The sequence below is a fragment of the Pristis pectinata genome, chromosome 19, assembly GCF_009764475.1.
Source record: "Pristis pectinata isolate sPriPec2 chromosome 19, sPriPec2.1.pri, whole genome shotgun sequence".
Taxonomy (NCBI): Eukaryota; Metazoa; Chordata; class Chondrichthyes; order Rhinopristiformes; family Pristidae; genus Pristis; species Pristis pectinata.
Window position 1 is genome coordinate 15,650,921 of NC_067423.1, and position 26,867 is coordinate 15,677,787.

Sequence of the window (26,867 nt, forward strand, 5' to 3'; positions counted from 1 at the left end):
TGCAGCAGTCCTTGTGAATTGGCAATTGTTGGCTCAGTAACAGCTCACTGTGCCACCTTAAGGGGGCGTAGTTTGGTATTAATGCAGTATACCTAGAGTTCTTAAAATATTTATAAAAGATCCCATGGATGTTACCTGAAGACATGAAAAAGAGGTGAATCTTTTTAATGCATCTTGCATTGCTTTGTCTTAAGTTAAAGCCTCCATTCTCTTCTGAGGCAGCTTATTAGATGTCTTCTGGAATTCCATAGAAATAACATCCATAAGACATGCCCTGTCCACTACCTTTCAACTTTAACTATTCTTCAAAAAAAAATCAACCAGGATCATCTGGCATGACTATGCTCATTTGCTGTAATCACTTAAAAATTCTCAGGGTGTTCAAGATAACATTCTGACAAAGGGTGAAATGAGGGAAGGCATTTCAGATGCAGAACACTCGGTTGGACTCAAATGCACCAGTCAAGCTGCATGGTGGATCTTTCAAAACAGGAGAAAGAAGCATTGAAACAACCTCAACATATTTTTTTCAGCCAAGCATACATTAAATCTTTTTCTCTGTTGGTTCAGTAACTGAATTTCTTCCCTGAAGCACCTGTATTCAACAAAAATTGTCATTTCTGAAATGCCTACCTGTGATGTAGCTGTGTAACAGGAATGTATGAATACTTTGTGTTTCATGAACTCCTCAGGGGCCTTATAAATTCCCAATCCTCTATTTGCTACATATCATAATAGCTGAAACTAACAGACTTTGTTGATCTAATTTATGATTTATCTTGAGGCAACAGTGTCAAAAACAGCTCTTAACAGCAATCCAAGGCCACAATACTCAAACATGGCCAATCAGCAAACATGGGATTGAAACACAAATAGGTTGAGCCATGGCTTTGCAGATGATAGTTTAGAACTTGATGTGGCCACATATATGATGATAGTCAGAACAGTCCCACTTTAAGGAAGTGCCCTTCTCTTTTTATTACTAATTTTATTACTAACCAGCCATAGCCTAAAGAAGGTACTAAATTTTAGAGCTTAATGTATCACTGCTGTGGGTCAAATACACAAACTAAACAAGTGTGCCCTGTGCAGTTCAAAGGCTGTGTTGTCCTGCCCAAGGGTCATTTTGATACATTAAGCTGAGAGCCATCAGCCTTCCCACGGATATTCTAGATTCCAAGGGCAAGAGATTTCTCTCCGATGACTCCAAAGCCAATATTTATGGTTAAATTAACATCACTGGAATAGATTATGTAGTCACTTTCAAGTTGCTGTAAAGGATCCTGCTGTACATGATTCATCTGTCACATTCCCAATAAGATTGACTATATTTCCAAAATAGTTTTGGGATGTCAGAAGCAAAATATATGATATCTTTAACACGTGTGACCTATTGAAAAATTTGTTTAAACCAGAAAGTCTAGAGATTACCCATTCAGGATAGGAAATAGGGCCAGTAAACTGAAGTGAAATGAGTGAGCATGTATCCTGGAACACATTAATAGCCCATTATAGAAGCATTACTTGGTGCATTGAACAGAACATTATTGCATTGCCTGTACTGATTTAGTCAGTTGTCAGTGAGCCAGCAATGCACAAGGACTGCTATTTCTATCAAGGGACAAGACTTTGGTCCACTTCATTCTCTTGGTGATTGTTTTTGAGGGTGTGCAGAACAGAAGGTATTTGGTTCACAAGAGAAGTCTTCTGGCTATTTTGTGACACTGGGATTGGACTCATGGCAAGGGGTTGGTGCTGAAAGCCATGATTCCATTATTCCTGATCACGCTCCAAGGGAAGAAACCATATGGGAGACCTGTTCCTTGAATCAAGCCAGCTTCATTGAAATAGGCAATTTACAGAGTAACTCGCACAAAAACGATTCTATGTGGCCACAAGCTCCTGATGCTGTATAATACTTGGAGAATGTGAGCCAGAATTTGGATCAACAAAATAACTCTCAGTTTTGTATGCATGTTCTTAAAGGAAGAAAGCTTTGTGCCTGTGATGCCTTTTTTCAATGCAATAATGTTCCAAATACCCTGATAGCCAATTAAGTGTTTTATAAATGTTAGTCACTGTCATAATGTAAGAATAACAGCAACCATGTTGTGGGCAGCAGTTAGATAATTGGCTTAGGTTAATTGCTCTTCTTAAAAATAGTATCCATGGGATTCTTTATATCTACCTGAAAGTCGAATTAAGCCTGTTTAATGTATCATCTGAAAATGGCTCTTCTGCCAGTGCAATAACATCTGTGTTGAACTGTATTGAACATCGTGCTCTAGTCTCCGAAATAGATAATTTAATTAACTTTCTTCCTCAGAGACTGGTACTATTGGAAAGTTGTAGTCCAAAAGCACCCTTTGTAACCCCTCATATGTTTCCATGTTGCTGCAGATTATTTGTACAGTTTGGAAAAGTGTCTCTTATTTGGACTGGACAGGGAGGGGATTACTTACTAAACCTGCCCATAGCCTGAAGCAAAAAGGATACATATTTTAGATTTATGTCTCTGGAAACAACAGGAAAACAACCTGGAGATGCAAGCAACTGCAGATGCTGGAGTCAGTAGCAAAACATAATCTGCTGCCAGCAGGTTAGCTCAGTGGCTTATGTCAGGAAACATACTGCTCTCAACACATTTGTGGAGCGCAGAGCTTGGGAGCGCATTAATGGATCAGGTTGCGAATTTATATTCCCATCTACACAGGAAAAATAGCTCTTCTCTTGAAACCAATCCCCTCTGTCCCCCTTTTTTCCCTTATCCCACCGGCCCCATCACCCCTTCTCTTTCCCCTCCCCGCTCTCTTGATCTGCCCATCACCCACATATGCCTCCCTCTGATTCCCCTCCCCGCCTCCTTTTATTCCATGGTCCACTGTCCTCTCCTATCAGATTCCATCTTCTTCAGCCCTTTGTCACTTCCACCTATCACCTCCCAGCTGCTTGCACCATTCCCACTCTCCTCCCCCCCCCCCCCCCCCCCCCCCTCCGTCAACTGGGTCCACCTATCACCCACCAGCTCTTGCTCCACCTCCTCTCCCCCCCACCCTTTTATACTGACTTCTCCCCTCTTTCTAGTCCTGATGAATGGCCTTGACCCAAAATGTTGACTGTCTATTTCCCTCCATAGATGCTGCCTGACCCACTGAGTTCCTCCAGCATTTTGTGTGTTGCTCTTGTCTTGAAGTGGAAGCATGTGTGTGTTCTTTTTATGTTGTGCAATATGCATATCTTCATTGTGTTTGTGGCAAAAACAGTTGTCATCAGAACTTCCTTATGAGCACAAAACAGTAATTGAAGATAGCAAAATGTTCTTTGGATTTAAAAGAAAATTCACAAAACAGAGACTCTCCCAGCAGATGATGAAAAGGGAAACTGTGCTGCCAGGATGTATTGACATGTTGTTTACAAGTTTGATTAACATTCTCCTCTAGAATGGTGATTGGGGAATTAGACGTAGTCTCAGTACCCTTCAATGAAGAAAGGGGAAATTGGAGTCCGAGGTGCCTAACTGGGTAGAGGAACTCACAATCTGGCTTTATTCTGTCCATCAAGATGGTGGGTACAATGGTTGGTGATCAAAATATACTTCCTAAATCATGGAAAATATGCTTTAGCAAAGACCTCTCCAACGGAAAAGGTCCGGAAGAAATTTACTTAACAGTAGGGATGAAGACTTGTATGGAAAGAGAAGCCAGCAATGTTCTCTTCATAAGAACAGGAAAAATAAGGGGAGGTTTAAAAGCAATGTCAAAATCATGAAAGGCTTTGATAAAGATTTAAAAAATAACTTTTTATTGACAGAAGCTTCATAACTTTAATGTAATGGACAAAAGAAGCGGAGATGACACGAGAAAAAAGTATATAGTTATTATCTGAAATACACCATCAGACAGGGTGATAGAAGCAGATTTGACACTAATTTTCAAAGGACAATGCAATAGGTAATGGAGAAGAATACTGAAGAGCCATTGGGAAAGGGCAATGAAAGGGAGTAATTTGAATAGTTTTAAAGAGCCAGCATGGGCTGTATCAGTTTTAGTATCCAGGAAGAGGAATTTCGGGACACTTAAGCTACTTATTTTTCTATCCATAGTTCCTATGTGAAGCAATCAATTTGTAAATTCTAGTTTTCTTCTTGCCACATACAGCAAATTATTCCTTCAGCCTCTTTGAGGTTTTGCATACATTTATTTTGAAATCAAAATCAGTTGGATTTAAAGTAAAAGCACCAGCAGTCCAATCTGCAAAATGATTTAGAATATCCATAATTTTCTTCCTCATTGACTTTGACTTCAGAATAAAACGCACAATATTTCTGATTTTCCAGAAAAAATGTAAGTTAGAATATAATTTTTGATGAGAAATATTTTAGTCAAAAATCCATTTTTTTTGTCTTGACAGCAGGGTTGCTTCTTAGTTTTTTCTATGGTGTTTCATTCACTGACTATTCCTCACCAACACTTTTTTGCTGTGCATAACCCTTGCTGGAATGCTCTAAGGTTATGGCAAGGTGTTAATTAAGATGTCAGTGTGAAAATTTAAATTTAATTATCCTTTGCTCTGTTCTTCCTTGCAGGTACTCAGCTGGAGAAATTAATGGAGAGCATGAGGAGCGAGATAGCAGCTCATCCACCTTTAGAGGGCTCCTATTCACCCCGCCGAGGAGACTACTGCATTGCCAAGTTTATCGATGGAGAATGGTAAAGAGAAATTGCATTAAAATCACGTCTTTATACAAAAAGAGCAAAGTGGTCAGTTTCCTCTGACAGGCTGTAGTATTCAAAAACAAATCATATTCAGTTCAAGAGCAACACCTTACCAGCAAGTATGAAAAATGTTCTTTCATTCAAGTTTGTTCTGCCCTCTCTTCTGATTTACAACTGTCCCTACAATGCAGTCTGCAAGTCTGGAGAGTGTCAATCAACTGCAGTATCTTCCTGTATTTGACTTTGTGATGCACAGCCAGCCTTCCTGTAAATGCATCCATTCCACAGGGACCTGCACATGTACAGATTGATTGACACTTTGGCCAGCATGTGCATTTAGTGTGGTAATATGATGACTCTGATTCAGAAGGACTACCAACAACTTGCACTCATGTGAAGCCCTGAACATAGTAAAAGACCCAGGGCACTTCACAGGATATCCTATCAAATAATGTTCGACAGCAAACCAGATCAGGAAATGTTTAGAAGTTGACATAACTTTCAAGGGACAGGTAAAAGTAGAGAGATTGGGGAGGGAATTGCAGAAATTAAGGTCTTGAAAGGAAGATACATTTATGTTGTGCCTTTCACAACCTTGAGACACTCCAAGCCATGTTATAGCCAATAAAATACTGAAGTCCTGAAGAGATCCAGTTTTTAGAGATCTAACTTTCTTTATTTAAACACCTGTGAGCCTGTTCTCTGTGTTATGAGAGAATTGCCTAAGGCTAATTTAAAGTTGTTTTGCTAGGCAAAAACCTGCTTAATATCTATATCCATGGATATCAGGTGGATACTGCCAAATGTTTAGCATCTTATCATATCTCCTAAGCATCTTTCAAACATTTCAAATGTTTTGCTTTGAATATGCAGTTTAACTTGGTTAAAGAAGCCAAAATATCAATGTTTGCACATAGCAAGGTTTCACAAATTATAATAACCCAAGAGAAAGGACGGGGTTTTATTCAGAGTTTTTCACAATCTGAATACATTCCAGCTATGAGACAAAAGACGGTTAATAGAACCATAGATATCTGCATCACTGAAAGGAGGCTAATGGCTGATGGGAGCAAAAAGAGCAAAAATTGATTAGCTTGACATCCATTCAGATTGTTCAGTTTTCAGAACTGGGTTATCAGGAATGCTTTTACCATTTTAAAATGCCTATTTGAAGCACTAAGATTAGTATATTATTTCTCTGAATATTTTTCAATGAAGTGCATGCATCTTATTGAATAGAGCTTAATTGAAGTAGTTGCACATTTATTGGATTCTTGGTCACTCCTTGCCACCATCTGGGGAACATGAGAAGGGTGATTTGAAGAAAGACTATGGTTCATTCAGCTCACACTCTGAGACTGGTAGTCATGTGATACAACAATACAACAGTTGTTAGATAACCATGGCAATCACCTCTATCATTTACTCTGCAGCAATCCTTGATATGAAGTGAGGAAAACCCCCCCAGAGAGAGAAAAGATTGGGAAAGCAGATCTAAGTCCCCTGATTCTCCTAAATTTATTTTAGAGCCATTGTTTCCAGATGGCCTGGCTCATTGTGTTTAAGTTCGTTCTACTAATCTATGATCTTAAATTTCGTGATGTCACTGAGACAGAAGGTTCATTGTTATGGTAGCAGAAAAGCAGAAAATCTTGATGGTAGGGATCATTTTCACTTTAGCAGTGCCAGTAGGGAATTTTATTTGCTGTCAGGTAATCAATATTGTGTTGCCAATTTCTGTCCATTCATTTTAACAGACACCACAATTTCTTAGATTACTCTGCTGTCTACTGGCAGCGCAAAATCGCACAATCGGTCCTAATATATCTACTCCCAGGATTGACGTTGTAGCAAAGAGATGTCCTAACCCATGTTCCCTCTTTATTTTTCTGGAGATTATTGGTAATATCCCCAAAATACTATTTCCCTTTGTTCTGGCAACACTCTTTATATCTGATGTATTTTTGTAATCTCTCAACTGAAGTGATCCCAACCCTTCACCAAACCTGTATGATTAGCTGCAATTTAACATTTCCATGTAAAAAAGCTTGTTCATAACTTCATGTTTCAGTTTGACCTCTGCATTCAGAATATCAACAACATGCTCATCAGGCTCCCCTAATAGTTTGTATAGAAGATGTACAGTGTGGCACCAGATCATACCAGGTAGAAGATCCCACGTTCAGTCACTAATTTTAAATGAGTTTTGTGGTCTCTTTTGAGATTTTACCAATAGGCTTTAACTCTTGATTCTCAACCCAAAATACTATCTATTGAAAACAGAATGGGGTTAGATTTTGGCAAAAATGCCGACAATTACTGTCTAGTCTTCAAATACAGGCATGTTCCCAGAGATCATCTTTGGAGTCACAGCCACAATGGACTTCTTCAACAACTCCTTCAAGAAAAGAGGAAAGGAAAAGAGACTTTTTTGTACAGAAAATACTGTAATGATATGAGCAAAGAGCCTGTGATAAGATTTTAGTTGAGACTGCCTTAGAAGCACTGCTCTATTGGCATAATTGGACTGACTGTTAAAAGGCCAATACCATCTGTCTCTCATCTCCAGCCTGAACTTCTGACTATCTTGGCCTCTCCCTGATTCTCCCATGTGGCTCTGTATAGGTCAAACACTTGGAGCACACAGGCTGCTTCCCCTATTAAGGATGTGCATGCTGATTTGCAGCAGTGTACAATCCAAAAAGTATGTTGGTGGAAGAGGTGAGGAGGGAGTGGAGCAAAAATGTGTCCATTGCATTAATAGGAATTTATAAATTGTACATTTATTGATGAAACTTACCAGGACATTGCACACTTTACCATTTGCCCATTTGTTGTCATTAGCAACCACACAGGTCTCCATGCTTGGACCCTTCTATGTTACATCAGCCTTTGCTTTTTTCATTCCCAACATACCCTTCCTCGGTGCTCTTCTTAAGATGCTGACTCTTAACAGGATACGATTAAGTTGGAATCATAGCCCTCTTGTTCATTTCCCTATGAATCAGTCATCATGTGTTCACCCTAATAACTGAGCATTGATAGCTGAGTTCTTCTCACCTCAATTCTGCTTTCCCAACGAAGTCATCAGAAGGCAACTGGGATGGGAAACTTCATTAATTTTCCCTCCTTCACTTAGTGGACATTGAGTTCTTCACAAAATATACAGTCACTCTGTAGTGGAGATTATTTAACTCCATGTAGATCGGGGATGAAACCCAACCACAAGATTTTAGCTTTGTTCAATTAGCACTACTCGTGCCTCTTAAGGTTGTGGTTTTGTGTTTGGCATCAGGATTTGAGCATGTAATCCTAGCCAATACATTAGTTCAATACTAACAAAAAAAAGCAACAACAACACAACAATACTAATAACAAAAGTTAGCAAAAAAAAGCTGCAGATGCTGGAATTCTGAAGCAGAGAATACTGGAAGCATTCAGCAGGTCAGGCAGCAGCACTGGTGAGAAAAACAACTTCACCGTTTTTGGTCATGGACACCGCATCGGAACTGGAAAATTGAGAAAACCAGCATGTTGAGTTGCACAGAGGGAATAGGGTAGAGAGAATAAAAGAAATGTTAATGTAAGGTACAGACTAAATTCGTCAAGGTGACAATTATTATAAAAAGCAGCAGTTGGAGATTGGAAAGGAAATAAGAGGTAATTGAAACAGAAAGGTACAACCACGTCTGTGGAAAGAGAGCAAAAAAAGTAGAATGGTTACTAAATTGCTAAGCTCAATACTGAGTCCTTGGTGCATCAACATATCCAGACAGAAGGTGAGGTGCTGCTCCTCAAACTTACACTAGGCAATCTTATAGCAGTGTTAGAAGACAAAGATGTTGGAGAGTCTGCTGCACTTCCACTTTAACTTCTCTTTCCTATCCCCTCAGATGCTGTTTGGCTTACTGAATGCTTCCAGAGTATTTTATTTTAACTCAGTACAGGCAAACCCTGCATTACATTAAGGTGACTGAGATTTGCCCTTACAGAATTCACAAATCACAACCCAAAATTTTGAGATACAGGATGAAATTCGCTCTCATGAAATTTATGTGAACTAAGGTAAATAAATACAGAATTTATTGTTTCAACTCACGTTTCTTGACGTATGTGCAGATGACGTGACTTCACATTTTCTAGGAGCACAAACCAAACCCTGCCTGTAAAGCAGGATCACCTGTAATTACGTTGTGTATTTTGGAGGTAGGGGGGTAGATAGGGTGGGTGAGAGTGGGGTAGGCAGATATTTAACAATGCCTTTCTGTTTCGTTTTGGTAGACTTTACAGATTTCAAGGTACTTTTCAGAAAACAGGAATTCTTCTATTATCCAAACTCCAAACTTTCATTCCTTCCCTAGCCAACAACAAATATTGTTTAAATGTGCTAACCCAAATGAAGCAGTTTTGCATTTAACTGAAAATGTGTTCAATTATCATTTCTTATCCACCTCAGAGGATGCATGTTTAAAATTAATAGCTGCAAACATAAAAAATAATCTTGACTTAACAGTAGCATCCTTGCCTCTCAGTACGCTGTGGATTCATGTGCCACTGAAGGCTGATGATCTGGACCAACATCACAGCAAAATACTGTGGAAGTATCGCACTGACATCCTTGGATGGGAATGTTAATGCACCCATGTGCTTTTATAGTGAATGTAAAAGAACCAATACCATCATTTGAAGAAGACTCAAGAGATTTCCATCCTTATCCTTGTCAATATTAATCCGTCACTAATTATTATCAAAAAAGATTATTTGAACAGTTTATCTCATTGTTCTCTTTGGGACCTGTCTGATATATGCCCATGGCTGCTGTGGGTTTCCGTAAATCACATTAGCAGCTTCACTTCAAAAGCATCATTGTGTGTGTGTCTGAACATTATATGTGTAGAATAAAGCATGTACAGTTTCCAACTTTTAAGATAATTTAGAAAAGGTTTACCAGACTGATACCTAGATTGGGTGGCTTATCTTATGAAGAATGGTTGAACAAGCTAGGTTGATATTTGCTAGAGTTCAGAAGAGTGAGAAGTGACTTAATTGAGACGTGTAACCCCGAGGGGTCTTGACAGGATAAATATGGAAAGAATGCTTTCCCTTGTGGGAGAGTCTAGAACTAGGGGTCACAATTTAAAAATAAATTTAAAAACAAAGATGAGGTGATTTTTTTTTGAGGATCATGAGCTTTTGGAACTCTCTTTCTTGAGGTGATGTAAGTAGTGTCTTTGAATATTTTTAATGAAGTGGTAGATAGTTGGTATAAGCAAGAGGTGAGTAGTTAAAGCAGATAAAACTTGATGTTACAAACAGATCAGGCATGGTCTTATTAAATGGCAGAACGGGCTTGAGGGGCTGAATGGCCTGCTCCTGCTCCTAATTTATATGTTCGTAACTATCTGCTCCTGTCCTTGCTGTACTGTGGCATACTGGTTAGTTAGCATTAGTCTCGATTAATTGGAGAACTTTCCCAATTGGAATGAATTTTGTTTTAACTTCCTGGCTCCCAACCTAAATCTGCGATGAGTTGGGAGATAGATCTTGCCGTGTCCTCCTTTTACAGTAGCAATTGGTGTTTACTAGTATCTTCCACTAGACACAATGGTAAAAAGTGGTAATTTGCACTGCAGGGAACTGCGTGTATGACCAGCTTTCAGATATTTCCTGGCTTGGCACCAATTTTCCTTACAAAGATCTACATAGTGTCTTGAAGCTTTTTTTAGTTGAAAGCATATTGTAATATAAATATAAGCTGTTGACTTTGCAGTTTCCCCCTTCCTTATCCTGAAGGTGCTGTCATGGTATTTTATCCTGTGGTCTTTGCTGACTTCAATATCGTCCCACTACACGTATTCGGATTTCTCACTCAGAGCTTTCACCTCTGAGCCTACTCCAGTTTTGAGCTGACAGTAGAAAATGTACATTAGACAGTAATCACAGGAAACCAATTGCGAGTAGGAATGTTTCTGAATTTTCTCTTTGTGCTTAGTGTGCCCTTCAGAAGCTAAAGTTTGCCCCCATCTTCCAATCCCACTCACCCATCCACTATGGCATGTAGAATGTGGAGAAGGCAGCTATTCACACTACTGTGTCTGTGCCTTTTGGAAAAGAGTTACCTAACCTCATCCCTCCTTTTAGCACTAAGTTTGTAGACTTGCAAGACATGGCTCTTTAAGTACAGGTACATCCAAGTGCTTTTTAAAAGTGGCGAAGGTTTCTGCCAGTATCACCCTTTCAGGCAATGAGCTCCAAACCTTAATTATCCTCTGGGTAAAAAAAATCCTCATTGCACTTCTGATCCATGAAGATCCTTTCTTCATATTTACTCGTAATTTCATATCCCTCAGCTGTCTCCCCCTTAGCTCTTGTCTTTGCCCAAAGAAAGCAACTGTCACTTATCTAATATTTCCCCATAGCTACAATTTTCCAATCCTGGCAACATTTTTGTAAATCTCCAGTACAATCAGACATTTCCTATAATGTGGTGACTAGAAGTGTACATAATACTCAAGTTCTAGCATAACATCCATGCTGTTTTGTTCTGTGCCACAGCTAATAAACAAAAGCATTCCATATGCCTTTTTCTCACCTTATTGACCTTTCCTGCTCTCTTAATGGATTTGTTGACATACACTCCATGCTCCCCCTAGTCCTCAAAACCACTCAATATCCTTCTATTTATTGTATATTCCCATCCCTTGATTACCTCATGCTTCTGTAGATTAAATTACACTTGCCATTTTTCTGTCCAACTGATCAGACCATCTGTACCTTCTTGAATTCTATAGCTTTCTTCTTCAGCATCAATTACACACCTGTTTTTATTCCATCTGCAGATTCCTTTATTATGCCCCCTTGCGTTTAGGTCTAAATCATTAACGTGTATTACAAAATCCAAGGAACTAAGAATTGAGTCCGGCTTTCTAGTCACAAAAACACCCATCAATCGTTATCCTTTCCTTCATACCACTAAGCCAACTTTGGATCCAATTTGATATTCTCCCTTGTATCTATGTCCTTAAGCTTTTTCAACCCACCTACCACCTGGAACCTTGTCAAAAGTCTTGCTAAACTCTGTGTAAACTATATCAAATACACTGCCCTCACCAACCTTTTTTGTTACTCAAAGAAGTCCATCTAGTCAGACACAGCCTTCCTTAACAAATCCATAGTCACTGACCCAGATTGATCTGTGTCTTTCTAAATGATGATTTATATAGTCCCTTAGGATGTATTCCAATAATTTTCTTACCACAGGAATTAAACTATCTGCCATGAAATTACTTTATCTTTTCCTCCCTTTATAAAGAATGCTATAATGTTGGCAGTCCTCCAATCTTGTAGCACCATTCCTGTAGCCAGGAAGGTTTGAAATATTGTAGTCAGAGCTTCTGCAATTTCCTGCCTTATTTCATCCAGCTGCCTAGTGTGTATTTCATCTTGTTCTGGTGATTTAACCATTTTCAAAAGCTTCCTCTTTTCCAATAATTATCCCATTCAACATTTCACATTCCTTAATTTTAACTACAATATCAGTATCATCCACTTCTCTCATGAAGACAATTGCAAAATATTTGTTAAGAACTTTACCCACATATGCCAATGTGTGTTCATACGCTTTGCTTTTTTTATTTTATTTCACTCCTACGTTTTCTATGCTCTTCCAGGTTGTCTCCTGTATTAGTGTTTGATGTAAGCTTTCCATTTTTGCCTTGGGGAGTCCAGATTTGGCAGTTGAATGCCTTCTATTGCTTTAAGTCTGACTTATCTTCTCGTAGCTATTTTCAGTCCACTTTGGCTAAATTGAGTAAAGTCGTCCATACCATATTTTAAAATAACCCATTTATTCTGACTGTTTTCAGTGAGTTAGCCAATTCTCTAACCCACTTACATGCTACTCCCAATGCCATGTTCCTATCTTGCCATTCGCCTTTTATGTGATATCTAATTGAAAGTCTTTTGGAGATCAAAATACACTTGTTCCCCTTTAATGACTTTGCTACTTCCATCCTCACAAACACTACAATAAATTTGTCAAACATGACTTTCGTTTCATAGAACCATTTTGTTTCATAAAATAATGCTGCATAAGGTAAAATATGATTTTCTAAATGTCCTGCTACTACTTCCTTAATAATAAATTCTAGTTGTTCTCAATGACAGATCTTAAGTAAACTGTCCTATAATAACCTGTTTTCTATCTCCTTCCTTTCTTGAATAATGTCATTACACTTGTGGTTTTCCAATCCGCTTAGACCTTCCCAGAATCTGGCTATTTTTAGAAGATCACAACCAATGCATCCACTATCTTTGCAGCCATTTAAGACTCTAGGGGCCCAATCAATCAGGTCCAGTCCATTAGTTCCATTTGTTTGGCTAATGCTTTTATTCCACTGATAATTGTCTTAAGTTCACTCCTCCGTTTGCCCACTGACTTTCAACCATGAAGTAGTAGCTCTTTCAGAGAGTGAACATTGGCTTGATGAACTAAATGCTTATCTCATTTGCTGAATAATTCTGTAATGTAATCCAAAGTTTATTCCACAACTTGACTTTCTCTATGTGACGAACCATGTGCTGATATAAATGTGTTTTGACAAGCAAATATCCCATGAGTGATATTTTTCTGGTTTTAGCTTCCACCACAAGTGGAAATGCATCACTTTGGTTAAGCAGATGGGTTGACTAGTGGAAGCATTTCACATGACAGAGCATATAGTAATGCAGATTAAATTCTCAGTGTACAGGTAGAAAGAGGGATTAAATGGGATCTCAGCCATTAATGCCCTCACTGATATGATAAAGTACACGAGTGCATCTAGAGGGGAGTTGGCTACAAAAAAAACAACTTTTTAACCTTTTATTCATTTGGAAAATGTAAGGGGAGAAGAAGAGGGCACTGGTAAGGCCAACATTTACTGTCCATCCTTAGGTACTCTTGAGAAGATTGTGGCGAATCATTGGTTTGAACCAATATGATGAAGGCACTCCCAAAAAGTTATTGGGTAGGAATCCAATGAATTAAACACAGTGGTAATGAAACTAATGATGATATATTACCAAGTCATAGTAATGTGCAATTGAGAAGGGACCCTGCAGAAGATGATGTTCCTATGCACATGTTGTCTTTGTCCTGTCGGTTTTGGAGGTGCTGTTGAAGAAATCTTTTCTAATTGTTGCAGTGTATTTTGATATGAAGCACACTGCAACAAATGCTGCACTGTAAGTGGAGTAAGTTTTTTAGGGTGAAAGATTAGTTGCCATTTAAGGGATCTAATTTCCTCTCGAGGGGGTTAGCTTTTCTGTCTCTCATCTAGATATCCATTACACTTGTTATTTGCACCTTGTAAATAGTGGAAAGGATATGCAGAGTCAGGAGGTGTAAGCCCAGGATACACAAGGTTCTGATGCGCTGTTGGGGCCACAGTAGCTAAGTGCTGGTCCATATAAGTTTCTGTTCAGCAGAGACCCCCACCATCCCACACCCCAGCCCAGAGTTGTCACTGGGGGATTTAGCAATGGTGAGATCATTAAACTCTCTGTTGATGGCAGTTTCATTTGCTGCCATTAGTGCAGCACTTCTATTGACACACCTCATTTTAAAATATGACAACCGAAGAACTAAGAGCAGGAGAGCCACGTTGCCCCTCAAGCTTCAGTCACCATTTAATAAGGTCATGGCTGATCTGGTCTTGGGCTTGGCTCCAGTCTACTGCCTGTTCTCCATAACCCCAGAGTCCCCCATAGACCACAAATCTATCAGGCCTTGAATATATTCAATGACTTAGCCTTTACTGTCCTTTGGGGTAGTGAATTTCATAGTTTTGCAACTTGCTGAGAGAAGAAATTCCTCCTTCATCTTAAGTAGCTGACCCCTTATTCCCAATTTTGTTTTCATTAGATCAATATGTATGTTGGGATGAATCAAGAAAATAACAAGCATTAATCCCAGAATTATTTTTTTAAGTGCTCAAAGAAACCAGAGCTTCCCAAAGCTTAATACAAAATTAAAGTGCAGAATTTGAACTAATGATTTTGTTTCTCAAAGAAAAAATATTATTGTTCAAAATATTATTGTGAATGTAACATACACAAAGGAAGGAGATGACTTTTCTGTTTAGTTACGAGAGCATCTGTTCAAGTCGATGTTGGGACTTTGTGATTCTATTACCATTGGATCAATGTCTATGGTATGCGTGGCCAAGGTTCACTGATAATTAAAATATTCGTCCTGGAGCTTTTCTTCCAATGTCCAAGTTTTCTTCTGAAAGTTTTTAGCCGTAGTTAGTCACCATCCTCAGGTGATTAATTAGAAAAATTTACTGTCTATTAAAGTGAGTGTTCTTTCCTTGTTCCATGTTTTATTACTAACAAGGTTGATATTTTGTTGACACTGCCTATTATTTTTACCCGCTGCTTCGTTATGGAAGAGATCTGAATAGTCATTATTGACTTAGAGCTTGGTCAACGCATTTGGGAAATTTACAGCTCTGGAGGACTGGCACAGAAGAGGAGTTGATGCCTGAGGGAGATCAGCCATGATTATATTGAATGGTGGGGCAAATTCAAGGGCTAGGTGGTCTACCCCTACTCCTATTTTCTTGTGTGTTCTGCACACAAGGAAGCCATTCTGCCTAATGTCCCTGTGCATACTTTTGAAAGAACAATTAATCGCACTCTCTTCCTTTCCTGTTAGCTCAATAATTTATTCTCCTTTCAAGTATTTATCCAAGCTTGTCTTGACATTGCCCATTAAGATTGATTCCATAAAAGTCACTGGCTTTCACCACTCTTTCAGGCAGTGCATTCCATGTGAGAGCAGTTCACTATGTAATTTTCTTTTGAATTGTCCAGTTAGTGTTTCTAAAAGCTGAAGGTTGAGTGACAGCCCTTGAAATCAAGACACATTTGACTGAGTCTGGCATCAAGGATCTGTAGTGAAACTGAACTCAATGGCCATGAAAGGGAAAACACTCTAGTGGTTGGAGTCACATCTCACACAAAAGAAAGCTGGTTATGGTATTGGAGGTCAGTCATCCCAGCCCACTGCACGAGTTCCTCAATGTCCTAAGCCCAGCCATCTTCAGCTACTTCATCAAGAGCCTTCCTTTCATCATAAGGTCAGGGGTGGGGATGATCTCCATTGATTATACAATATTCAATTCCCAGTCCTCAGCAAATGAAGCAGCCCTTGCCTGCACACAACAAGGGCTAGACAACATTCATGTCAGAGCCAATATGTAGCAGGTAATATTTGCACCACAGATCTGCCAAGCAATGACATCAGAAAACTAGCCATCTACCAATGACATCCAATAGCATTAGCATCACCACTTTTCCCACCATCAATGTCCTGAGAGCCACTGTTGATCAGAAACTCAACTAGACCAGAAGGTTAGTTACTGGGTATTCTTTGAAAATGCCTCACATTCTGACTCCCCAGAGTCTGTAAGACATAAATCAGAAGAGTGATGGAATACTCTCCACTTGCCTGGGTGAATAAACTGCCAACGACTCTCAAAAAGCTGAATACCATCCAAGATAAATCAGCCTGCTTGATTGGTGCTCCATCGACCACCCTAAACATTAATTCACTCCCACCAGTGTACACTATCTATAAAAGGCACTGCAGATACTCACCCAAGGATCTCCAACAGTACTTCCCAACCTACAACCTCTACCACCAAGAAAGATAAGGACAGCAGGTACATGGGAGTGCCACCACTTGCAGGTTCCCCTCCAAGTTGCACCTGACTTAGAAACATATCACTGTACTCAACAATACTGTGGGACTACCTTCACCAGAAGATTGCAGTAGTTCAAAGAGATGCTTCACCACCACCACCTTCTCAAGGGCAGTTAGAGCTGGTCAATAAATTCTGGACATGCCAGTGATGGCCAGATCCTGGAAAATAAATAAATTAAATTAAAAACTTGCTGTTTCAGTCCCCTATCTATTTCTCTCCATACCCTACTACAGTTTACATTCTTAATGCTTTGCCTTATACATGGGCTTCTTAATATAGAAGAAAGACTAATAATCATGTAATGCTTATCAGGACCTGAACTCCAAGCATTTTGGCTAAGCCAGGGGCCATGCATCTTTGGGGAAACCTCTGCTATAATGCACTAAGAATAATGTCAATTATTATTGCTGATTCAGTGTTTATTCTCTCCCTGAGGAAGCTACATTCCAAGGTTACAAATTACCTACTGTAATAGCAATGTTGACGTTTTAAATTTGTATTGGATTCCAAGGAGTTTGGCACATTTATAAATCAGAGTTTGAAGTTAATGCAAGTTTGACTGGCTTCCTTGAGTTAGTTAATGACCATGTTACAGGTTATTGAGGTGTTTCCACAGTTGCTCATTTACCATCAGTGTTTCTGAACTTTGATACAATTACTTTTAAAGGTAATTACATGGGAGATAAGGGTCTGGCTTTGCTATTTCCTTGTGAATATACTCAACACGGGCTTTTTCCCCACTAGTTTCAACTAACAGTAGGAACCAGAGTAACGAAAAGCAACAGGCAACTGAAAATTAACATTTCTGATACTACAAATACATTTGTCTTGTTGGCCAAATTATCGCACTGGAAATATTTGATGGTAGTTGTCCTACAAGCTTTAAAACTAACTGGGTCAAAAGCCGTGATTGTTTTTAGTTCTTTTCCACAGTAACACTAAGTGTACAGTTAGCTAGCATATAGCACACATGAAAAAGATTGACAACAAACAAAGCTATAAACCCATAATATTGTTGATGTTTGTAAGTGTTTGGCTTTGCTTCAGATTCATTCTCCCTTTTTTAGTACCATTCCACCCTGCTGAAAATCTTACCATTTTTGAAATTACCTCTTGTAAAGATTGAAAAATTGATGTTTGTTTTGGATCAATTGTTAACTGATAGCAAGTGTTAGAATCATCATTTCAGTTATAACCAGACTCCAGATATAACACTACTGTCTGACAGATACTGATACTGAATTACCCAGAATACCCTGATGTAATTCTGCAGCATCTCACATGAAGGGATGACATGAACAAGTTGCTGAATGTGTCTGGTTTCTACCATTCTCTGAGGATTTGTCCAGATTAAAACTATTTCTCTCTTCTTCCTTGGTAATCCTGCCACAGATTTGGCTCTTATTTTATCAATTGAATCGTCAGTCTTTTGACAAATAATACGCATAAGTTTTGATTCCCAGTTTCTTCTGAATTACCAGGATGTAGCTCAGATGCTGCCGTCAGCCCCTGCAGCAGGTCAATTGTGGCTGCTACGCAGTGACATCCCGACTGCTAGAGAATGTGTAGATACTGACTGGGTGCAGAGTGAAATGTAGAAGTGATGCTCCCCATGGTCAATGGTCAGAGGCACACTAACATAAAATGCTCAAAATTTTCCTCAGTTTGGTAAAACCACAAAGAAAAATATAGCATTTTTGGATTCAGTGTAATAATTGGATACAACCAATCCAGTATCCGCACATTTTACAAAATTTCATAAAGTGAAAATGAATGCTAAGTTAACTTAGTTCACAGTTAGCTCCTCACTTTTGAATCAGAATTTTGTAGTTTCAAGCCTCACACGTGGTACTTGAACACCTGAAATTAAGGCAGGGTTGCATTTGTCTGTTCAGTTGATGAATGATCCCATGGTACAGCTCAAAGAAAAGCTGGGAAAGTTGGCTGGCCTCTTAATTAACATTTACAGAGAGCATGCACAAAGAGCAAAAGAAATGCATAATATCAGAGTACCCATTAACCCACCCTGTCAGGCACCGCTGCCCCACCTCCAGCAGAATCTGTTGGTCCCTTCGAAGACTCCTCAGAACCAGAGAACTGGATGAAAGCAAGTTACTTTCCACACACAGGCAATGATGTTCAGCCCCCAAAGTCCCTAGACTTTTTCTGACTCTCTGCTAAGACTTCTACAGAAAATTGCTTTGGCATGAATATTGCCAATGAACTTAGCATGAGGAAAGAGGAGAAACTTAGCTCATTTAAGCATTCAAATTTGTGTTTCATCTTGTGTATCACTACAGATATGAAGTACTGATTGCAATGCTTGCTTTGACTATTTGATTGATCAAAAAAACCATTTGTTCAGAAAACATTTCTCAGCAGTTTCTTCAAACTGCAAGGTCATAATTAAGAAAATGAGTCATTGTCCTCAAAAATATAATATTCAACGGGTACAACCCTCGTGGTGCACAAACCTCCTCAGTGAGAAATATTTGATGACTAACCAATTGAATAAAACTGTTGCCATCAGGGAGAAATATAGGAGAGTTTCCCTCTCTGAGTGGAATGTAGGAGAGTTTCCAGCTCATGGTGGGGCATGAGGGAGTTTTCCCTTTGGGTGGGCTGTGGGGCAGTTTTCCTCCCAGGGGCTAGTTGCCTCCCTGGTGGTGCGTGGGGAAGTTTGACTCACTGGGTGTCGTGAGGAGCTATTTGCTCCTCTAGGCGGCGTGTGGGGCAGTTTTCCCTTTTTGGCATGGAATATGGGACAAGGATATGCCCAGAACGAGGTGGAGGATGTCCCCTGCTAGAAGCACAAGTGACATTTCTGCTCAGAGACGACATTGAGTTCTGCTCTGGACTTCGGAGAAATTTTCATCCAACATGCTGGAAAACTGAAAACTGGTCTTTTTAAGTCATAGTTTTCGCTTCTATAAGGTTGTAGGCATCAGGGACAGGGTTTTTTGTTTATTGTTTTATTTGTATGAAAGAAACCTTGAAGCAAGAAATGGCAAAGCCAGGCTATTATTCAGAATAGCACAATTCATTGTTCTGCAGATGCTGCAGTGAAGCCTGTGTTGACTGCATTGAAATAAGGATCCAAGATTCTGCCTGTGACTAACAAATGTGTAAATAACTAAATTATCTCAACATATAAATATTGCTCTCACAAAAGGTATTTGGTTGTGTGCAGCTGAGCTATACAGACTTGTAAGCTCTCAGTTGCAACCCAAATCTGTCAGAGTTAACTGAGGCAATCTCATTTGTGTGACTATCAGAAGTGGAGGAAACAAGCTGAACTGCCTTGCCTGAATCCACAATCGCCATTATTCATGGATATCAGTTGAGAACAAATAGATTGTTGGCATTCATCGCTGAGCCTATCTTACGAAGATTGAGTTTAGATTAAGGCATTGGAACCTTGCCAGTATCTCATGATGGTGGTACTGCACTGCATATCTCACTGATCCTCCTCTTGGCACAACACCTATACCAATAAGAAGGGACAGGAAATGAATTAAGTCGGATAAAATAGCACAACAACAAAAAAACACCAAAACTCCTTCTTGCACTCCTTCCATAGGCCAGAATTTACAGCATGAAGAATCACTCACAATCCCTGCTGACGGGTATACCAACTATAGACCTTTTCCTATTGTTAACTTACTGTGTTGGTTCAAAATGATAAGGTCCTGCTTGCAACAGAGCCTTGCACAACATAATTTTTTCGAACTCGGGGCCGGATGCAGATCAAGACTTGCCTATGAAATGGCAAAAATGACAGCTGGGTAAGCAGACTTTGCTGGAAGGACTGCTTTGAAGGATTTTGAGTATCAGAAACATCCAGGAACTCTAATGTGAATTGAACAGTTAATTTTGAAGATCTAATTAAAATGCCTATTAAACAATCAAACTTGATTAAGTGAAAAAATATAACTTATTTCTCCCTAAGAAGTTCCTGGGTATACTGTTCCTGCATCCGGTTACACTAGATGCACGTTCAGTGGACAGATTTCCCAGCTTAACTGCTGGGGAGTTGGGCAGAATCATGAAACTCCATGAGATGGCACATAGAATCCAACACTGGAAATAACTAGAAGAGCACATTCAGGACTTCTGGACTGTACAGGCGGTACAAGCTGGCAAGTTTGGCTTCTTGTCTTTGTACCTGTGGTAAATTACCCTGCAACCAGAGCAAATATTTCTCCTGTCATGAGCTTAAGTAATAAATTCCCCTTTTTTATCAATCCTTTCAACTTATTATTGAGGTGGCAAAGATTCAATTTCTTGTGGATTTTGCAAGCTCTGAACAGATTAGCTGTGTTCACTTCTCCCAATATTTGCTGGCATGCTTTGGTGTACTGGTTGACCACTACCCCATCCTTTATCAAGTTCTTCACATCTGATTCCCCCAGATTGCAAACGTCTCTGATTCCTGCCCATCTCCATCCTGTGCTTTACTGGCTTTAGTTCCAATGTTTGCAGTGCTCTGTTTGTCTCCTCAACACTCTGACTTGCTGTGAAGCCCAGATTCTGATTGTAACGTACCCCATAGATCTATTAAGTTCCCAAGTTCATTAACTACTCTGCTGATAGTACCTTAATTTTTTGCACCCCGATCCACCATATTCATTCCCTGTCCCCTCTATCAACAACCGCTAATCCAACCAACATGTCTGTAGTTTGAAGTCCTCTTCTTTGTTTGTCTGTGATGCGGGGTGATAGACACGACACGTGGATCTCTGAGACATCTCATTGCACATGACCATTACGAAAATATAATTTGAGACTAGGAAAATTGTAAATTGGAAAGAGATGCTGGGAAGCCAAGTTAATGGAAAATCGGAGCAACATTGTAAAAGCAGCTTCATCAATGCCAGATAGCACCATTTAAGCAGTGGCCACCGTTGTGTCTCCTCTACTTATGTTATATGCATGTCAGCAGGGACTGAATGCAAAGGCCAGATCACAGCAGCTGGCCTCACTATAAACTGTTCTCAGGCCAACTAATTGCCTCTCACACTAATCTTGCTGTTATGTTTTCAAAACAGGTACAGAGCCCGGGTGGAAAAGGTTGAGTCGCCTGCCAAAGTCCACATCTTCTACATTGACTATGGCAACGTGAGTACCTAAAGTCTTTTAGCTCCTTTGTTCATCACTTTCCTGATAACTGTTTTATTTGAAGCCCTAGGTTTCATTCTCCCCCACAAGCAGAAACAATTCCTCAACATCTGAGCTAACAAACTTGTTATGCCTTTAAAAAAATCTCAATCAGTGTTAAGTGTGAAATGGTCACTGCAAGAAAAAAATATTCAAGAATATGTCACAAAAGAGAAAGGGAAAATAGAAAAAGAAATTCCCTTGATCCTGCTGCTGTTACCGGCTTTGTTTTTTCTTTTATAATGAAATGATAATTGTAACGTGCATCTGATATTTGATGCCCATGTTATGTCTTCTATTATACTTCAATAAATTTTCTGCCATTTAAATTTTAATTCAATGTTTATATTTTTCATTTGTGATTCTCTAACTAATAGGCACGGTTATTTTTAAAAGGATTTTCCTGTCTATCGAATATAGCCTTAATACAGTCATACATAATGCTGTTAATCATTCCCTTCTAAAAAAGAGAGAACGCATTGCATTTCAGCAGCTTTCATGGAAAACTGATTGAATATTCATATTTAGTCAGTGCATTTCACCGAGTTCAAAATATATGCAGTCTCTGCAGTTAGAAGCAGCCATCTCTGGGAATAGCAAACATGTTAGCTCATTCCTTTTCTAAATTGCTTAAGTAATTACTGGAACAAGCGTATTGTCTGCTAGAAACCTGACATTTACAGCACTCCCAGGAATTTTAGGCAACACTGAGATTCTGGGGGAGGGGTTTCATCTTGCACTGCAAGCAGAATGTGGAATGTCTTTCCATGATGGTTCATTTGCTCCTAATAATTTGAGAAGGAGCATGTCCATTTCTCCCTTGCTCTTTCTGTTGTTTTATAAAGGGAGATAGGTATCCCCACCTTCTTTTGGACCAAACAATTTATTTTTGAGAAAGTTGACTTGAAATTTCTAAACACAGTGAAGTATCAAGAGCCTCATTTTAACAGAAATCCATTTTTTTCTTGACTTCTGTCACAAATGACATGTAGACATGAGTTCCCAAGATTTTTGGTTATCTTTGATATAAGCAGCATAATCAGAAACATGATCCAAGCCCCTGTCTTTCAACCATAAAAGGGAACAACAATAAAATGCTGTTATTTAATATTATACAGGGCTATCTCCCAAAGCATTACACATGAAGAATTCAGATTATGTATGCTCTTTAGGTGAAATGGAATTGAAGAGTAGGTTCTCATGGAAACAGAGCAGATGGAGAAGAGGTGACAGCCAGCATTTGAACAAATAATGGCATCAACAATGCACTGGCATAACTAGGTCAGTAGGGAGTCTAGGGGAAATTCTCAAATGGCTAGAGTTAAATCTAACATAAAAGAGGATGGTCATGGTGGTTAGAGGATTATCTTCATTATCCTAGGACATCTTTGCTGCTCAATGATTGCTCACAGCTAAACCATATTCTGCTGCCCTTCCAAGCTACAACAGAATCTTGACAACATGCAGTTTTGGATTGGCAAGTACTAGGTAATGTTCGTAAAACCCAGGAGTCAGGTAATGATCATCCCAAACAAGGGATAGCCTAGCTATCTTTCTTTGACAACTGACTGCAATAACATCACAGACCATTCATAACTTGGGCAGTACAGTGGTGGAATGGAAAAATAGTGACCATTTATTACAAGCATGTACCAGATTAATATCATTGTTACAAGAGTAGACAAGAATATGTGCACTCTTTGACAAATGTCTCATGACCTGATCCTTTCAAGTCTATCCATCAGGTACAAACCTTAAATCAGAAATGGGATCAGATTCTCACCTGTAGTCTGACTTTGTGCAGCAGCAACAAAACTCAAAAGTTTTACCCCATCAACACCAAAGAAATTGATTGGTACAGCCGCATTGGATATAATATCCACACTCTCCACTATTGCCCTGCTGTGACTGCACTATACATGACCACAGAATGGACAGTTACAATTTTGCCAAAAATGCCTTTGACAGGGCTTTCTTTCCTGTAATCTCCATCATGGAATTGTGCAATGGGAACATAGAATCAGCTTGATCTGAACATCTGTTAGTGTCTCTATCATTGTTGGAGTGCCTTCAGCTCAAGGACTGCAGCAGTTCGAGTAGGTCCATCTTTACCATATCACATACACTGGAGATAGCAATAAATGAGGCCTTACCATTATTTCCAAAATTAATTATTCCTACAATGCCTAGGTAAAAGGGAAATAGCCCTGGCTGAGCACCTAATCTCTCATAAGCCAGTTTGAGTGAATGCAAGGAGCCAGAAGATATTCTCACAGATATGTATATATATTGACTTTTTCCTCTACCATTCTAAAACATTCAAAAGCTTGCAGATGGCTTATAAATCTGTCCACATGTTGCACTAAACTTGTAGCAACACGAGGATTGTAACTTAGAGTTGATTGGAACACTGTCCTTTCACTGGCATCTGTGACTTAATCTTTCTCCTGTCAGTTGTAACTGATATGCATTCAGTTTCATTCTGAACAACTGTGCATTTACATTTAAATGTTGCCTGCAATTGTTACCATTTTTGATATCTCATTAACCAAAGTCACAAGGATGATAAGGATATAGACTAAAACTGTAGAGAAACTGTCAAGGAATTTTGTCGGAATATGGAACTTGGCAACAGATTATGGAGCCTTGCAGCTTAAATATAAAGTTTTGATGCGGAATAGATATAATGAGCTGAGTAGCCACCTTGTGTGCTGTATCTTAATATTCCCCAAACTACAATAAAAAGATCACATCAAGCCCATGGGTGAAGAATGCACTGTAGTATTAGCATCCATTGAGTATATTGGTTGTAATTCTACTTGTGCATATCCTTCCCCCAACTACTGTGCAAATGCTGAAGCTGTTGAAGGGAATAATGCATTTTGAACAGAGTTCAGGAAGCTATAATTTGTGTTTCTCTTGGAAGTATCGGAGCAAAGTTGAGTCTCAAAGATCTGAAATTATGCGGTTCCTAGCACTGATATTTTTGTCTAATGAATGGAAAAGGTGCCACTTAAAGAGAACCTGTGGTAATAGTAGTTAAATAAAAAAGACTAAGCTCAGTAATGGAGGATACTCACAGTTAGTGCAGAATCAGGCTGATGCTCCAGCATAGAACTGAGGAAGTGCTGCACTATCAGAGGAGCTACCTTTCAAATTCTGTGTTAAACTGAGACCTCTGAACTCATCCTTTCACTTGTACCTAAAAATACCATGGCATCATTGCAACTGGATGTAAAAAATATCAAAAAGATAGAGAAGTCAGACATTGTTCTGGCAATATTGAATCATCAGGCAGTACCCTAAAACAGATGTCTGGTCATTTGGGAAACCCTGTGTGCAAAATAGCTGCCACATTTTCCGCATTAGAACATTGACTACTCTTCAGGAAACTTTGTTATGTTCTGAGCTCATGAAGGGCACTATGTAAATGCAAGTTACTTTCTTCTGTCACCATCCATTCAACCTGACTTGCTTGCTGGCACACCATTTTTACTGCAACTGGGTCCAGATTCAGGTGCTGGCAATACCCTGGCACTTGATCCAGTTGCCATCTGTTTTGCAAGGCAAAGACTGAATGCCTTCAAGGACTGTTGTTGCTAATCCCCTGCTCCATTCAGTTAGTCCTATGACCAAAAAAATGGTTTTCTTAAGGCAAGCAATTAGTGATATGTCTTCAGGTTGCTCTGTAGCAGCTGTTGAGAGTTTTGCATCAGTGCCTGATGCACAGATTGCCACTGCTCTGTCAAATCTCCTCTTCAGCTCTGAAGTGGTTCCACATTGCAGCAAAAGAAAACCTCTTCAGCTCATGGGTCTTTGCACACAGCTCTCCGAATCTACATCAAATGGAAGGGCAGCTGTCGGTCATATAGGTTCACAAGTAGAAATGTGGCCAGATGGAGTTCTTTCTAAGCTTACTCAATTCTGTTTTATTCATTAATTTGAGGGTGGGCACCATACTGTTGAAGTACCAGCCCACGTTTCTTTTATGTGATAAACTGAATGCATCTTTAGATTTATTTTGCTTCTGGCATTTAAATGAGATTTGGGAATCAATTGCATTCTCCCTCAGCCATGAATTGTCGTTAACCCCCTCCCCTCCCTTGCAATAAATGCTGGTTTCAACTTGTATCACTATCCTTCATCAATTTATATCTCACCTGCTGAGAAGCTGAGAGAATCAGAGCCAGCAATGGGGAAGGAATTAGATTATAATTACCAGTAATGCTGAATAACATTTCCTTCACACTGACAGTCCAAGAGTGACTTTCTTTTAAACTGTATCCTTTTTTTCTAAGTACTGTTTTGCATAAATGCATGCTAAGTTCACATCTTGTTCACATGTTGTCTAAAGAACTGTTAGGTTTTGGACATAACTTATTTTCAGGAGACCCAATTTTGGGGCTTGAAAGTAAAGGAGGGTGAGTGTTATAAATTCTGCCCATTGATGTATCAAATGCTTTAGGTTATGCATAGGACTTGATTTTCTGTTGGTTTCCGCTGATAAAACTCCTTTCTCACAATCATGCAGAATTTATATTTGCTTTCGGAATGCTGCATATGACTGTCAAAATTTGTGTTTAGATTACTGACCCATTTGAGCTGGTCAGTAGTGTGACAGCAGTGGGGAAACCAAATTGTAGAAGTGTGGTGGGAATAGGGTACAAAAAGAATGGAGTATCTGATTATGTGAAAGAAAAGCAAAGATTTCGCTGAAGGAATAATTAAGGGAAAATCTGATCTAAATGGTAAATACCATAAAGTTTTTATTTCTGTTGTTAACTGGTAAAACTGCTTGTCAATTTTCAGAGCATCAAAAATAAAATAAAAAGAAACCCAATCTCAGATTCTAGAGCAGTACACGTGTCACTAACATCAGCAGTAACTAAAATGCAGAGAAAGCACGAAGAGGAGGGCAACTTTTTGTTCAGGCAATTGTGCACTCAGAAACCATGTTGAATCACCAGATGGATCCCTTGGTAAACTGTTTTGCAGGAAAGCCCCTGCGGCAACAACTCTGCCACATGCTCACCAGCTCTATAGCAAGTACTTCCAAGAGGTTTTTGAAAATGATTTGTAATGCCTTTCTAGTATGGTGATTAATTTTTTAAAAAAACCATTATCCTTGATGAAAGCCCTGAGATACCAGATGATCCAACCTTCAGTAACCTTTTTTACTTATGATAACAGGGAATAAAAATGGAAGGAATACTTTAAGGACCAGCATAGAAATTATGCAAATATG

The 26,867-nt window shown here is 39.2% G+C and overlaps 1 protein-coding gene across 1 annotated transcript in view; it reads left to right on the forward strand.

The window, feature by feature from the left end:
• The window catches only part of snd1 (staphylococcal nuclease and tudor domain containing 1), a 746,083-nt gene that overhangs the window by 659,962 nt on the left and 59,254 nt on the right, over positions 1-26,867 (forward strand). The window contains exons 19-20 of the mRNA XM_052034288.1: positions 4,586-4,709; positions 21,514-21,583. Of these exons, the coding sequence (XP_051890248.1) occupies positions 4,586-4,709; positions 21,514-21,583 (194 nt within the window). The remainder of the gene's footprint in view (positions 1-4,585; positions 4,710-21,513; positions 21,584-26,867) is intronic.